This window comes from Atheta coriaria, unplaced genomic scaffold (assembly GCF_025399875.1).
Source record: "Atheta coriaria isolate IRGN ID8LTWV9N9 unplaced genomic scaffold, Caltech_Dcor_3.1 hic_scaffold_9_pilon, whole genome shotgun sequence".
In the NCBI taxonomy this organism is placed as follows: Eukaryota; Metazoa; Arthropoda; class Insecta; order Coleoptera; family Staphylinidae; genus Dalotia; species Dalotia coriaria.
In genome coordinates this window covers 10,868,820-10,885,154 of record NW_027045451.1, presented here as the reverse complement: position 1 = coordinate 10,885,154, position 16,335 = coordinate 10,868,820, and the positions used below count along the sequence as shown (strand labels likewise).

General features: G+C 33.5%; 1 protein-coding gene and 3 long non-coding RNA genes across 4 annotated transcripts; 1 reads left to right on the top strand and 3 right to left on the bottom strand.

Annotated features, from left to right (window-relative positions):
• Positions 1–1,017: 1,017 nt before the first annotated feature.
• Positions 1,018–5,586, top strand: LOC135798684 (uncharacterized). Its single transcript, XR_010549767.1, has 3 exons — positions 1,018–1,314; positions 1,389–1,426; positions 4,358–5,586. It is a non-coding gene; the product is annotated as an uncharacterized lncRNA (long non-coding RNA).
• A 1,439-nt stretch (positions 5,587–7,025) lies between these two features.
• LOC135798461 (uncharacterized) lies at positions 7,026–8,377 on the bottom strand. Its single transcript, XR_010549710.1, has 7 exons — positions 8,343–8,377; positions 8,178–8,228; positions 8,013–8,064; positions 7,848–7,899; positions 7,683–7,734; positions 7,184–7,569; positions 7,026–7,074 (listed from the first exon to the last, which is right to left on the bottom strand). It is a non-coding gene; the product is annotated as an uncharacterized lncRNA (long non-coding RNA).
• A 133-nt stretch (positions 8,378–8,510) lies between these two features.
• On the bottom strand, positions 8,511–11,062 carry LOC135798463 (uncharacterized). The gene is made up of 3 exons (XR_010549712.1): positions 10,897–11,062; positions 10,259–10,707; positions 8,511–8,559 (listed from the first exon to the last, which is right to left on the bottom strand). It is a non-coding gene; the product is annotated as an uncharacterized lncRNA (long non-coding RNA).
• A 2,744-nt stretch (positions 11,063–13,806) lies between these two features.
• Positions 13,807–15,936, bottom strand: LOC135797979 (venom acid phosphatase Acph-1-like). Its single transcript, XM_065310621.1, has 6 exons — positions 15,832–15,936; positions 15,420–15,770; positions 15,190–15,360; positions 15,013–15,130; positions 14,025–14,236; positions 13,807–13,965 (listed from the first exon to the last, which is right to left on the bottom strand). Exons 1-6 carry the CDS (start codon positions 15,934–15,936, stop codon positions 13,807–13,809), a joined length of 1,116 nt encoding a protein of 371 aa, XP_065166693.1.
• Between the last annotated feature and the right edge of the window lie 399 nt (positions 15,937–16,335).

Sequence of the window (16,335 nt, the reverse complement as noted above, 5' to 3'; positions counted from 1 at the left end):
AAAAGAAGTTATTTTTTACAGTTTTATTTACAATACCTCCAAAGGCATTTGTTTCATGAGAAATATTCGTTATTAATCTAGAAGCTATTAAATTTAGTTTATATTGTTAATAAGTTTTTAAATATGAATATTCTATCGTCATCTACATTTGAGTTATTGCCTTTTACATAAACATGCTATTCATTTAGATTGGGAGATGCATGCACACTTTCGTGTTCGTGTGACACATGGACACGGGTGCACTTCCATAACTATTCTGAACAGTCACTGACTCCATCAAACAATCTCGCGCATGAGTGTGTGCAACACATTTAACAAAACACCCTATATGATATAGCATTATTGATAGGTATTGTTAACTATTTTTAGATGGCGCACCAATATACTTAAACGTAAAAATTCTTGGATGAGTGACCTTCCACGTATTTCACGACCACCAATATTTACTTTTGAGACTTATTTGTTGTTTTCGTACTACGCGTGAGTTGCCGTCGGATGCTGACCGTGAATATTTGGGAATTGACAATAATTGTGATTAAAATTAGTTTGCACTCAATTCTGGACCTATGTGAATACATTTATCATCAACTTGCTTCCGCTAATATGTCACCAGGTAAATATTATGAATTTTGTAATTTTAGCGAATAAGATGGTTTTTAAAATAAATTAAAAATGTAAATTTAAACTATATATTCGAAATAAAATAATTCGATATAAAAGTAAATCATAAAGAAAAAATTAAACTGGAAATATTCTCATTGTAATACAATACAACTTCTATTAACACTTTTTATTAATTCGACATGCGAATTGCAAGGCTCAGAATATGTGTGTTTACGTTGTGATCTTATTTCTGCGTTAGTTGCCGGCTTCACTCAAAAGGACAAGTAGAAGGTCGCGTGCCATCGACTCGCGGCCAATAGGAACATCTTACGTTATCTTATCATAAGCCATCGCGTCGCGAGCATGCTCGACAGGTTTGTTTGTAGGTAAATTTTAGTTAGTTTCGTACCGGTTGCCGTTAAGACGTTTCTCTGTGCTCGTGTGATTCTTTAGCATTTAATTTGACAAAACCGCGATATATTTCATCGAAGAAAAAGCGTTATTTAGTTGTAACGACATGTACGGTGTGCTGGGTAGTTTTTACTTGCGTTTGTACACTGTATAAACTTTTACGCATACGGCTGCGATCTTAACAACTATTAGTATGTGTCGACGCTGAATTGTGTGTAGTGCTTGTCGTCAGTTTTGATTTACTTTTATATTTACCGTAGCCAATTAGTTTCTCATCGCTTGGAAAGCTGTTTGCGCTTGGTAAGAATCAATCTGAACATTATAGTGGTCTTGTGGTCCACATTGGTTGTTAACTCATGTTTTTTTTATTGCAGTACATACCTTGTCGCGGGTTCTCGTCGACGCTATGCTGGTAAGTTTATTATTCAATTATATTTCCTGTAAACATTTACGAATCGAAATTTGTCTATATTGCGGGAACCCTTTGGAGTATTTGCCTGTTTTCTTCAGATAAAGAACTCGTATATCGTTGAAATTGGCTCATATCTGGACCTATTTGCGGTATTTGCACGTTCTCTTTTGATTCTTATATCAAGAGAGTTAATCTTACGGATACATCTCTTTTAGTTTGGAACATATTCACTGTCGAAAATCGTGGAAATAAATTATCAAGCATCCCTGTCTTATCTTATATAGAATAGTTCGTTGGTTAAGACCCTGCGATTCTTTCTCGTTCTCGCACAAGGTCGTGTGCATTCGATGCGCCGTCTTTGCGCGTCTCTTGCTTTCTTATCATATACTGTTTCGTCGTTGTTTACATGTTTACGTAGTTGCGGCATGCACTATCGGTGGATTGCAGCCAGTTTTGTGCCGGTCGCTGGTTAATCCAGTCGTGTTTTGAGAGATTTATCTCGTTTATTCTTATTCGGACTTCAATATTCTAAATTTGTGCACTCGAAGATCAATCGACAATTTATTTGTATTTTGCGACTATAGTAAGTCTCGTGATAGTGAATTTGATAACATTCTTCACTCGGCGTTGTGTTTGGTGTCGGTTACTAAATTAATCGGATATATGTCGGTCCCATGTTGATTCTCATCATTAAGAAAGATCCATCAGGTTCGTGTAAGTATTTTTTAACTAAACATCACAGATAGTTTATTTTGTGTCGATTGTTAATTATAACATAATTCAATTGTATGAAATATCTTTGTTTTAATTTATGTTTTCGTTTACTTACAGCACTTGTTGTGCCTGGCGGTCCGATAAGCTGTACACTGACAAGTTTGGAATAATTTTCCTTGATACAGAATTTAATTCTGTATCTTCTTTTATAGAATTTTTTTGCGAGAAGATTCCGTAACACGAGTTATATTGAAAGTTGTGTGTATGCACCGTAGTACTTGTTGCGCTAGGAATTGTAGTTTTTTTGTTATAGCATGCGAACGCGATGTCATAATAAGTTCAAAATAATTTTCCCAGATGCGGAATTTAATTCTGTATCACCCTGTATTTGAATTTATTGCGACAAAATTCCGTAACGCGAGTTATATTGAAAGTTGTGTGTATGCGCCGTAGTACTCGTTGCGCTAGGAATTGTAGTTTTTTTGTTATAGCATGCGAACGCGATGTCATAATAAGTTCAGAATAATTTTGCCAGATGCGGAATTTAATTCTGTATCACCCTGTATTTGAATTTATTGCGACAAAATTCCGTAACGCGAGTTATATTGAAAGTTGTGTGTATGCGCCGTAGTACTCGTTGCGCTAGGAATTGTAGTTTTTTTGTTATAGCATGCGATCGCGATGTCATATTAAGTTTAGAATAATTTTCCCAGAAGCAGAATTTAATTCTGTATCACCATGTATTTGAATTTATTGCGACAAAATTTCGTAACGCGAGTTATATTGAAAGTTGTGTGTATGCGCCGTAGTACTCGTTGCGCTAGGAATTGTAGTTTTTTTTATTATAGCATGCGAACGCCATGTCATAATAAGTTCAGAATACTTTTCTTAGATGCGGAATTTAATTCTGTATCACCCTGTATTTGAATTTATTGCGACAAAATTCCGTAACGCGAGTTATATTGAAAGTTGTGTGTATGCGCCGTAGTACTCGTTGCGCTAGGAATTGTAGTTTTTTTTTGTTATAGCATGCGAACGCCATGTCATAATAAGTTCAGAATACTTTTCTTAGATGCGGAATTTAAATCTGTATCATCCTGTATTTGTATTTATTGCGACAAAATTCCGTAACGCGAGTTATATTGAAAGTTGTGTGTATGCGCCGTAGTACTCGTTGCGCTAGGAATTGTAGTTTTTTTTATAGCATGCGAACGCGATGTCATAATAAGTTCAAAATAATTTTCCCAGATGCGGAATTTAATTCTGTATCACCCTGTATTTGTATTTATTGCGACAAAATTCCGTAACGCGAGTTATATTGAAAATTGTGTGTATGCGCCGTAGTACTCGTTGCGCTAGGAATTGTAGTTTTTTTTTGTTATAGCATGCGAACGCCATGTCATAATAAGTTCAGAATACTTTTCTTAGATGCGGAATTTAATTCTATATCACCCTGTATTTGTATTTATTGCGACAAAATTCCGTAACGCGAGTTATATTGAAAGTTGTGTAGTAACCTTTACAAAAATGTTTGTGTGAAGTCAGCTTTTGAAGTACATAAAAAGTATAATAAATAAAATTTTACTTTAGTTTTTATTGAGCTAACGAAGTCCCTTATATAATTATTTATTTTTATTTTACAAGGTGCAGTGTTTTAAACATGCTGTAGAAATTGGTAATTATGTGGGGAATCGTTTGTGACAGACGTGTTATTTCATGTTCAATTCTATAGATGTATCGGGATTTTTATGTAAACAACTTTTTATCGCGTTGAACCAGCTACACGCTGCGCTTGTACTACAAATGTGCGAACGGTTCAGTCTGTTTCCACCTGCACGCGGTTTGTTACCATCTTTTGTTCTTTCATTTCAATTAACTGAACGGCAAAACATCGTATTGATAAATATCAATATTTGTGCATGAAATGATTTTAAAATTGGTGTCATCAATTATGCGTTACTGGACCGTCGGCAATTAGCTTTTTTCGATGTTAAATTGGAATTCAAAATATATATACCATTGTTAATTTCGAGTATATATAATTAACTTCTGTCCTCGGTGGGATTCTACTTAAGCAAGAGTACTTGCTCGTAATGATCAGAACATTGTGAGTCAAACTACCACATGCAATACAAGTGTATTATCCGACGGAACGAACTTATATTTTATTATACAGCATAGTGCGAGTTCTAACAAAAGTGTTTTTTTCTGTTTCAGTTATTTCTTTGATTACGTGTCAAATTGGTAAGTTTGTGAATATTATTACATCATGATTTCATTCATGATGTAGCGTGAACTTTTTCAATCACTCAAGGAGTTTTTACTGTCAGCACGCACTATTTAATTGTATTCTTAATTCTGTAATCGGTTTAACGCGTTTAAAAGTTTGATAATTAATTATATATGAGACGTTTTTTATGTAACGTGAGTACCGTAATAACTCAAAATTGACGCGTGCCGTCGGATGCGTCGTCGGTTTCACTGCAGACTTTGCTTTTTCCATGTCAATCATCGATTTAATAGCGTGAAAATTTCTTCGTTCGTATTTTTTTATGTCATAATGCTCTAATCGCGGAGACGTGTTTTAATAGACAATTTAAATTTCTTCCCGCGTGTGTACACATTTTGCCTTGCTTGTGGCGTATCTGGAGAACCCGTCGCAAAGAAAATTTTAGGATCAGAATAAAATTCATATTGATGTTTTATTTATCTATCACTTTTCTACCTTTTCTTTTTTAATTTTACATTTATTAAATTTAAATTTTCTTTGATTCTTCTTCTAGCTCTCTATTCTTTATTCAAAATGTAGTTGTAGTTTTGTTGTGTCACCCTCTCGTGAATCCAATTCTCTGCATCGAAAATTTTGAATTTTCTAATTAAATGTAACTATTTTCTTCTCATATCACCCTATGTATTACTTTTCCTTGCTCTCTAATGTAAAACTGACAAAATTTGTCGTTTTCGGGTCGTTTTCTACTTAAAATTTGTATTTTATTTTTAAATTAAGGAATTTGCTATTTGTATCACCTTGTATGTTTGTTTTTCTTGATTTTCCATCATAAGATTTCTAAATTTGATATTCCCGAGTGTTTTCTTTCATGAATTTTTGAATTTCTTTTTGTAGCACCCTGTATATTTGTTTTCCTTGTCCGTGAAAATTTAGCTTTAACTGTTGTTTTTAGGTTTTTCTTCTTTGCACTTTGAATTTTCTATTTGTAACACCCTGTATATTAGTTTTCCTGATTGTCGATGAAAACGAGCGGCGTTTGTAGTTTTGAGAGTTTTATTTTTGCACTTTAAATTTTCCTTTTGTAACACCCTGTATATTTGTTTCCATTTTCAATCACCTAGAAAATGGGCTATTTACTAATTTCATTATTCCGGTAGAACTTTATGAAGTAGTACTTGCTGGCATGTGCGCGGCTATGCAGGTCGTAACTCCTATTTCAATATGGAGCCATGTATTCTGTTGAGTTATAAAATATAAAGTTGTATTCTATTGTTAATAAAGAAATAGCAAGATATATTTACTTCTTTGATTTGTGTACCTCTTCTATCATAACAGGCACAGGTCTCTAAGAGAGTTCCCTCTCTCAGGGGATGATCCCCTCTATAAAAATTGTTAAGGTAACCTGTGTGATTTGTGTACTCCTTCTTTCATTTCAGCTGCAGGTCAGAATATTTTTAAGTGTCGCCTCTCTTGAGACGACTTAAAACTTAGAAATATTTGAACAAGGCCTTATAAGGATTGTCCTTATAAGGAGTTCCCTCTCTCCGGGGGTGATCCCCCACCATAAAAATTGTTGATATGCCTGATAATTCCGGGGATGAAGCGCAGAGACATCGTAGCTGCAGGTTGGGCCGGGAGCAATGGACGCATCGAAGCAGTGGGCTGTCTTATAACGACACGTGCCAAAAAATTTAAAAATCTGATCCACTCCTGTTGCTCTTTCTTCTATCTCCTCCCTCCTCTCTACTCTGTTTCTTCCTTCTGTCTTCTACTCTTCTCTGCTATTCCTTTCTTCTACTTCTCCTATTTCTCTGTTCTCCGTTTCACCACTTACACTTTCGTACTCCTCTTATTGCTTTCACTTGTATCGCAATTTCTCTTATATTTTATTTGAGTTTACATATGCAACCCAAATTACACCCGTTATTTTTATATTTGAGAAAAATGCCTTCTATACCTGAGATTCGATCCGTGTCTGCTAGCATGCCAGCAGGTGCACGTCTCCACTCGACCACCGAGTGTTTTTATCTTAAGTATTTGATTCTCCTATTTATGTTTCTACTATATTCAACTTTTTAAAAACAACAACACAACACAAATAACAGCTATATATTGAACACGCTCGACGCACTTAAGATTTATACGGAATATGATTCAAGACATCAATCCTGCAAACGGCAAAGGGGAAACCAGAACGAAATATGAAGAAGTATATAATATTACATTATGATTTATTAGCAACATTAAAAACTACAATTTTTTGCAGTTTCGGTCGCGTTTCAGTTGCTTTTACCCCTTTTATGACCAAGAATTAAATTCTATATTTTTAGGAACCCCGCTGATATTAGGGGGCAGCCGCATTCAGGTGCTTACCCCGAAAACAAGCAAAAATTAGTCCTTGGAAACATGAAAACGCAATTTTTGTTGCTAATTAATTAACAAATCACTAAAGTTATTATTGAAAATGATAAAGAAATTCAATACCTACAATTTGATTGAAGAATGGTTCTCCTACGATGTCGGGCTCAAGCGTAAAACCACTAAAACAAGCCAAAATTAGTCTTTCGAAACACAAAAATGCAACTTTTGTTGCGAATTAATAAGCAAAATTCTAAAGTTATTTGTGCAAATAATAAAGAAATTCAATACCTACAATTTGATTGAAGAATGGTTCTCCTACGATGTCGGGCTCAAGCGTAAACCCCTAAAACAGGCAAAAGTTAGATCTTTGAAACACAAAATAGCATTTTTTGTTGCTAATTAATAAGCAAATTACTAAAGTTCTTCATGAAAATGATAAAGAAATTCAATACCTACAATTTGATGGAAGAGGGGTTCTGCTACGATGTCAGGTTCATGTGCAAAATTATTAAAACCGGCAAAAATTAGTATTTTGAAACACAAAAATGCAATTTTTGTGGCTAATTAATAAGCTAATACCCAAAGTTATTAATGAAAATGATAAAGAAATTCAATGCCTACAATCTGCTAAAAGAATAGTTCTCCTACAATGTCAGGTTCATGTGCAAAATCCCTAACGCAGGCAAAAATTAGATCTTCGAAACTCAAAATAGCATTTTTTGTTGCTAATTAATAAGCAAATTACTAAAGTTATTCATGAAAATGATAAAGAAATTTAACACTTAAAATCTGATGAAAGAATGGTTCTTCTACGACGTCAGGTTCCCGTGCAAAACCCCTAAAACAAACCAAAATTAGTCATTTGAAACACAAAAATGCAATTTTTGCGGCTAATTTACAAACTAATCACTAAAGTTATTTATGAAAATGATAAAGAAATTCAGTGCCTACAATCTGATAAAAGAATGGTTCTCGTACAATGTCGGATTCATGTGCAAAACACCTAAAACAATCTAAAATTAGTCTTTCGAAACACAAATATACAATTTTTGCGGCTAATTTACAACCTAATCACTAAAGTTATTTATGAAAATGATAAAGAAATTCAATACTTACATTCTGATGAAAGAATGGTCCTTCTACGATATTAGGTTCACAAGCAAAATCTCTAAAACAAGCCAAAATTAGTCTTTTGAAAGACAAATAAGCAATTTTTGCAGCTAATTAATACGCTAATCATTAAACTTATTAACGAAAATGATAAAGAAATTCAATACTTACAATCTGATAAAAGAATGGTTCTCCAACGATGTAAGGTTTAGGCGCAAAGCCCCTAAAACAAGCCAAAATTAGTCTTTCGAAACACAAAAATGCAATTTTTGCAGCTAATTAATAAGCTAATCACTAAAGTTATTAATGAAAATGATAAAGAAATTCAATACTTACATTCTGCTGAAAGAATGGTTCTTCAACGATGCAAGGTTCAGGCGGAAAACCCTTAAAACAAGCCAAAATTAGTCTTTCAAAACACAAAAATGCAATTTTTGCAGCTAATTAATAAGCTAATCACTAAAGTTATTCATGAAAATAAAAAAGAAATTCAATACTAACAATCTGATGAAAGAATGGTTCTCCTACGATGTCAGGTTCAGGCGCAAAACCCTTAAAACAAGCCAAAATTAGTCTATCCAAACACAAAAATGCGATTTTTGCGGCTAGTTTACAAACTAATCACTAAAGTTATTAATGAAAATGTTAAAGAAATTCAATACCTACAATCTAATGAAAGAATGGTTCTCCTGCGATGTCAGGTTCATGTGCAAAATCCCTAAAACCAGCCAAAATTGGTTTTTCGAAACTTACTTACACCAGCACGATGGATCATCCTAATAATGCATATTAAATCAACATGGAGGCGATACACTTAACCGGCATTTATGGACACTAAACGCGCAAATAGTAAATAACATTACTATAGTCAAAATTAAATAGTCGATTGATGATCGGATATACAGCGAATTTGGAAAGTAGATGTCCGGACAAACAATACGAGTCGCATAAAATATTGCATCAACCAGATACCGGCACGAAACTGGCTTCAAACTGTGCAAGCCACAACGCGACAGTTTATGACAAGAAAGCAATAGATGCGCAAAGCCGGCGCCGCGTCAATGGCACGCGGCCTTATGCGCAAATTGCAATAGACACAATACCTGCGATATATAATAAACTCGAATGTGCTGCATGCGGCTCTACGACACACGGGAAAATATGATTTTTTTTTGTTTTAACTTATGTTTTCTTTTTTTATTTGCAGTATTTGCCGTCCCCTGGAGTCGGATGAGTTCTGCATTGGTAAGTTTATAATTTAATTATATTTTTCGTTTTAAATTCTGCGTCGACCACGCGACTTTGTTAGCTCACGTACTTCAGCGCGGCGTCTAGAGATGTGGAATTCTCCGTCGGGTGGTATTTGTTTGTTGCAGAAATGCGATCAGCAACCCGCGAAAATTTGCATAAAAGGGTGACTTTTTCACCCTTTTCTCGTGAAATGCTAGCGGTGGAAGTGACTCGATTCGGGGCACCTTACAAGGCTAGCGGTAGAAGTGACTCGATTCGGGGCACCTTACGAGGCTAGCGGTAGAAGTGACTCGATTCGGGACACCTTACGAGGCTAGCGGTAGAAGTGACTCGTGTTCAGGGTACCGTACGTGGATGAATATATAACTGACTCTTATTCGCACATTCAGTTGCGAATATTTCGTAAACTAAAAGAGATATTAAGGATCTGATTGCAGCGCCTTAATCTACGGACTATTTTCTATAAGATAGGATTGTTAAAACCGAAATCTGAGACATGAAATTTTAATTCTTAAGAAAAATTGCCAATAATCGACGATTTTCGATAATTTATATCTCTTAAACTAAAAGCAATAGCAACCAACGAATTGCTGATTATGAAAGATTGGAAGATTCTCTATCAGATGTAAATATAAAATGATTATATTTCCAATAGTAAAAGGTCAAAAATGCCATTAAAAGTACTAAAAGTGACATTTTTCAATTTTTGCCCATTTTATTCAATCGCGAATATTTCGTAAACTAAAAAAGATATTTAGGATCGGATTGCAGCGTCTTAATCTACGGACTATTCTCTATAAGATAGGATAGTTAAAACCGAAATCTGAGAGATGAAATTTTAATTCTTAAGAAAAAATTGCCAAGGGGGAGTGCTTGATACTTTTTTTCGACGATTTTCGATAATTAATATCACTAAAACTAAAAGCGATACCAACCAACGATTTGCTGATTATGAAAGATTAGATGATTCTCTATCAGATAAAAATATAAAATGATTATATTTCCAACAGTAAAAGGTCAGAAAACGCCACTAAAAGTACTAAAAAGTGACATTTTTCATTTTTTGCCCATTTTATTCAATCGCGAATATCTCGTAAACTAAGAGATATTTAGGATCTGATCGCAGCGTCTTAATCTACGGACTAATAAAGAAATTCTATACTTACAATCTGATGAATGAATGGTTCTCCTACGATGTTGGGCTCAGATGCAAAAACCAATTTTTGTAGCTAATTCAAATTTATAATTATGATTAGGCGCGGCGACCACCCCCAGAGGTTCTTCATGAGTACAGTCATCTATGCTCACTTCCGAGGATAGTCTGTTGTTTGGTGCAGAAAGGCAAAGTGCAGCAAAGTTCTTCGTAAAATTCGTATTACATAGGTAATATAATTATCATTTAAAATTTACGAGATGGAATTACAATACAAATAATAAGTTTATTAATTGTAATTCTATCATGTAAAATTAAAATAAATATTATATTAATTATGTTCCGTTGTATTCAAGACTGGCTTTTATTATTCAATTATCGATAATACTACGAAATGTTGCTAACCCATGTCTCGTGTGCCTCTTGGTTGGCCTCGACGTTAGCAAGGATTGAGTGATTCTTCTTAAAACAGTAAATATATTTTAATTGAAATAAATAATTGGTTTATAACGAGATGACTTGATTTATGTAACAATAGAAATAGATCACTGATATGTTTTATGAAGTATTGTTTATAATATCTATCCATTTCTAATTTTATATAAGGTTATTTTTAAAGATGTGAAAATTGTGAAAATAAAGTTAACTTACAGGTCGTTCAGAAACAATTAATGTCTTCATCTTCTCATCTCTGAAGAAACAAAGTCAGATACAATTGCAACGATTGCATTTCAGTGTTCATTTCGCAGTCCACTACACTACTTTTAGTCTATGACTACAACTATAACTACGACCACGACTACGTGCTTGCAATCACTACACTCCACTACACTACGAACTGCTTGTGAACACATGAAACACAACCATGCATTATCTCATTCTGACATTTGTGGATCCAGTTTTTGTTCTCCTTTGAATATGACATCTTCCATTACAATGTTTCGTCTTCTTCACATTCAAATTTTTTGACAGAACTTGAACAAAAAACACAAAACAATTAAAAAATTCATAATAATTAATGTGTTTTGAGATTGGGTAATTGTTGATGCCTTATGTCCCCGAAAAGAGAAACATATTTGATAAATTGCTGTAAGAAAACAGACATTAATAAGGATAAGGAAGGACCTAAAACCCTGCCTAATGTCAACCAATAGCTAAATCGCGATTATCTGAAAGCGGAAAAAGATTAGTACACAAATATCTAAAACAATTCATCATTAACGCATCTAAGAGGAGTAGGAGACTTAAAACTATTTTCATAAAACCTGCCTTTGGTTCCTACCTAAGTACATGTACCTAATAGCTTTGTGAGCACAGACCGATTATAATAAAAAGTGCCCGCCTAACACCGACGCGTTTGGCGATCTGTGCTCGGGATTCAAAACGGTTTTGCAACGAAAACACAAGTGATCGACTGCCGCATCCCAGCGGCAGCAGCCGGCTTTTGGCAGACCAAAATTTAACACGACTGTTAAGTATGGCCTTGTGGCGTAGTCGGCTGAACTGCGCGCAAGCGCTGCGAGTGAAGGGGAAGGATACTCAAGGAGTGCGAGAGACGACAGACCAGAGGGGAGTCGACTAGAGAACGCGGCAGAGAGACGACCGTGTGAAAGGGGAGAAGTGGAGATCGTGAGACATAAATATAGAGATTGTATACCTACATCAAAGAAATCATTTATAAATCTGTTTTTCATAGAAAAATAGTAATCGTAATTTAGGTACATTGCATTGACTTCAAAAGTTTAATGTTCAATTTAATTACAATAATCTTGTTTTTCTTTGAAGTTACAGATTGGAGTTTTAGTATATATTGAAGGTATTTCACTAAGAATAATTTAGATCAGAAAAACTATCATAAACATGTCACGTTTGATACAAAAACTGAATAAGATTGCTGACGATTTATTAGAAGGCACATTAAAAGTGCGTTATTTCGACTGCTATTATGACCGTTTCAAGACCAGGCAGGTGATAATGCTCATCCCGTTCTTGCTATTTGCAATGGGAGTCTGCAATCGATTAGTAAACAACTTGAGTAAAAATCATTAAAATTTATATTTCTGTATATATTATATCTATATTAATTCACTTATCAGTTGCAGCCACCGGTCCGTTTGTCTATGCTGATCATGCACCTGAATTTTTATGCCTGGTAGCAAGTGCCACCGCATGCTATCTAACTTATTTTCACCATCGACAGAGAAATGAAGTTAAACAGCTTATCAACGCATTTTCTGACTTTCGCTACATTCAGAAACCTGACGCATTTGATATTGTAAACAAATGAATGACATTCGCTGGCCTTGTCTTCATATTAATGTATTACATATTTGAAGACCCGTACGCAACACATTATAATCCTGAGTATAGAATTATGCGGTGGTGTTGGAAGTTTGGTTCATTGGTTTCTTGTACCATGGATTTATTGCACACTAAGTGAATTGCTATGTGTTTATATCTGTCATTTAAACGGCATGTTGAGGGAGATTAAACATATTGGAAGTCCAAGTGGACGAAGACGGCAGTTTCGTAACTGTGTGCGATATCATCATCATATAATTGAGTGTGTATTGCTTTTAGAATAAGATGTACTTAAGAATATAATTAAATTTATTTCTTGTAGTCTGGCAAATCAATTCATTGTAAGATCAGAAGATATATTCGCAATTCATGTTGTAAATTCGTCAGTTGTGATGAGTATGATTGCATTTCAACTTAAAGATGTAAATGCATTAGAATCATGTCAATCATTTATGTTAATTGTATCTTTCAGGAATTTTCAATTATTTTTTTCAGCCATTTTCTTGTATGGTTTTATGGTACTACCATTACTTGCATCACTGGTCAAAGATTGACAAACATGGTATGAAAAAGAAACAAAAGCTAGCCGAATTCCAAGAATTTTTAAATTTATTATTAAAATTATTATTATATCTGAAGATACACTATTTAATTCAGAAATTAAATTTTAGAGTGAAGCACTTATTGAGACTATTTATGTATCTATTCCTTGGGATGGAGATTATCAGTTGGGATAAGATATGTTGCTCATGATGATAAGATCACAGCGAGTTTTTCATCTCAAAAGTCAATCTATAATTATCATCAATCACGTACTTCTCGTTGCGGTAAGAATTGTAGAATAATGAATACTAGACACTAAATACCAAATTTTCTTATGATTCAGGTTCTTAAGAGAGCATATTCCTTTATGGCAATATTTGGTCGTGACTAACATGCACAATATGCAATGAACGAGTATATATGTATTTTATTAACTGTAATATAATCGGACTGATCTTTAGGTTGGTCTAAAGGATTATCCTGTAAAGTTTGGTAGCGACAATGCAACTTAAAAGGTTTTAACGAAAGGATTAAAGTTATTAGTATTAATGAAAGAGATAATAATCTCAAATAATATTCGTTTTTTTAGTTTATTATTTAAAACTTTATTGGAAACTTTATTTAAAAGTTGAAATAGTCATTAATACGAAACATGTCTCATTATAAAATCACATTGTAACTCTAAACGTTGTAAAATTGAAATACATAAATAATTAATTATAATTCCCAAATAGTTTCCTCCTTATGCTCACGATGTGCTGTTGGTATATATAACCATTCCGTCAAGGCAGTGAATTTCTCTAGAGGACACAAATAATCGCAGTTTCTCAGCTTCAAACGTTCCAACACCCCATTAATTCCATTCTTATAAAAGATCTGAAACATTAAAGGTGTAAATGTTAAAACTATATCAAAATAATTCTTTGTAAACTTACTTTAACAAAGTACTCTTCATCAATCTCATGCAATTCAATAAATATATGCGCATTATATTTAATCGTATGAACCAGTTCATACTGCATAATCCCAAGTAAGGCTGCAATGTTTGTATCGTGACAGGAGTACAAATACATCTTCATTGTGGACGGCTTTAAAGTCGCCTGTACCTTTTGATGATTCTGCGCATTGATTCTTTCAATTAGATGACCTGTAATTTTTACACGTGTAAATATCTACTTTTGATTAGTTATTCGTTTAAAGCATAATAATAGAGTGAGATTAATGTGGGCATTTGTATGTGACGTCACATACTTTACATCCCTACTAATATTATAAATGCGAAAGTCCTGATGTTTGTTACACTTTCACGCAAAAACTACTTAACCGATCATCATGAAAATTTGTACACATATTCTTAGTGGTCCCCGAATGGTTATAGGCTACTTTTTATTTAATAAAAAAATTATTTTTTAAATCAAATAAAGAAATTGTTTAGCCAATAATACCTCTGCATCTGGCTATTTGACTACTTTAACGCCATCTAGCATTCCAACAATGAAGCTCAAACCTAAGTACTATAGTACCATCACACTGTATTATCACACTGTATTACCGACAGCTACGTCAACATCAAATCCAATTGACTACATTATGGAGACTGTACACTATACTTCCATAGACTATACTTTCAGCCATTTTAAACATCCCGCCATTCTACTTCATTGTTACTTCTTCCATGACTACAGACGCGTACGGAAGCAACTTCATTATTTTAGATATTCGCGAGCGAAGCCGCGGGTTAAAGCTAGTATTTAATAAAAAAAAAGATTTGTAGTTTATTTTTCGTAAATCAGGTTTTTTCACTAAATATTCAAATAATTTTGATGATTTCCCATAACAGTCATCATGATTAATATAAAAACACTGCATGTGTGCAAAAATATGTTATTTTGTGCCAATTACGCTAAATGAATTAATTCTTACCTATGACCATTGGTAACTTGTATCTTTGCAAAGCAATAAATGATTTCAATGATTCAGTTCGTAATGGCTCTGGATAAACCACTTCTGCCCACGCTGGAATAGGATAGCCCAATTGATTCTAAAAGATAATAAGTTCCAATGCTATTCTTATGAGTTATTTGACTTATTTGTAAGTACCTTAACTAAAATTGTATCATAAATATTCGATACATCGGTCAATCCCATGGTTTTCCTGTCTATTCCAGTCCAATAAGAAACATAATCGTAAAGTAAATGAGTTTTGCGTGAAACCCTTGCCTCCTTTGGTAAATGATTCATTGTTGGATAAGCTTGTTCAATTAACAACAACTAAAACAAATTTTTAAAGACTGTTTAAAGTTTATTACATTATTAATTAAATAGCATACAGTATCTGTTCTTGGTGGAAGGATCTCATATGGAATCGGCTGCCAAAACACATGAGAATCATCTTCATCTTCATTTTCAGTTATGTATGGAAATAAACCAGCATGAACACATTGTAAAGTCGCCTGCGTACGTTCTACACTTGTCGCTGTGGAGTTAATCAATCCGTAATAATATTCACTGCCCAAGAATGCATCGTAACGATTTCGGAATTGTTTTCCTAAGGTAAACGAATGTTTTTTGCCTGCTGTAGTTAATTGTCCAACACCAAACGGGTGATAAGTATTATTCAATTGTGGATCTGTCGGATAGCGTTCATTTTGTGTTGGTGTTCGATCACCATGTCTAAAAATCTAAATTAAACACTTTTTAGATTTAATTTCATTAAATTGGATAATGAAGACATTAACTTACCACATGAACTAACTTTAATGTTGATTTATTACTTTTTATTACATTTTCTGAATAAATAATATTAATTAATTGAATTGTAATTAAAATTAATCCTAAAAGATTCATTTTGACGAATAAAATGAAATGTGAAAGTGAAAATAAATTTAACCAGACTTTGGTTAAACATTTTTGACATGTTTAACTTAATATTTGTAAAATATGTTAATTATTGTACAATAATAAAATTTTAAATATGTATTCATGTTTTATCATTAATTACTTAATATAACAAACAGTAACAAAATGTTTTAAATGTAATATCAGTTTTTTAATTTTTGTAACAAAAATAGTAAAATTACAAACTTATTTAAAGTTATACTGTTTTCATATTTTGCTACAGTAATGTAAAGAAATTTGCTTTTTATTTAGAGTTTATTCTGCCTCTGACAATTTTACTGAGCTTTTGAGGTTGAATTAACGTTTCTGTTACTTGTCTGAACCTAAATATCTAAATAAATTCAAATT

What these genes read in the sequence shown, in the direction of transcription:
- LOC135797979 (XM_065310621.1), bottom strand. Translation starts at nt 15,936, where the DNA reads ATGAATCTTTTAGGATTAATTTTAATTACAATTCAATTAATTAATATT. An exon ending in CAAGTTACCAATGGTCATAG is followed by an intron (nt 14,237 to 15,012) that starts GTAAGAATTAAT and finishes TAAAAATTACAG; the next exon opens with GTCATCTAATTGAAAGAATC. An exon ending in ATGAAGAGTACTTTGTTAAA is followed by an intron (nt 13,966 to 14,024) that starts GTAAGTTTACAA and finishes TTAATGTTTCAG; the next exon opens with ATCTTTTATAAGAATGGAAT.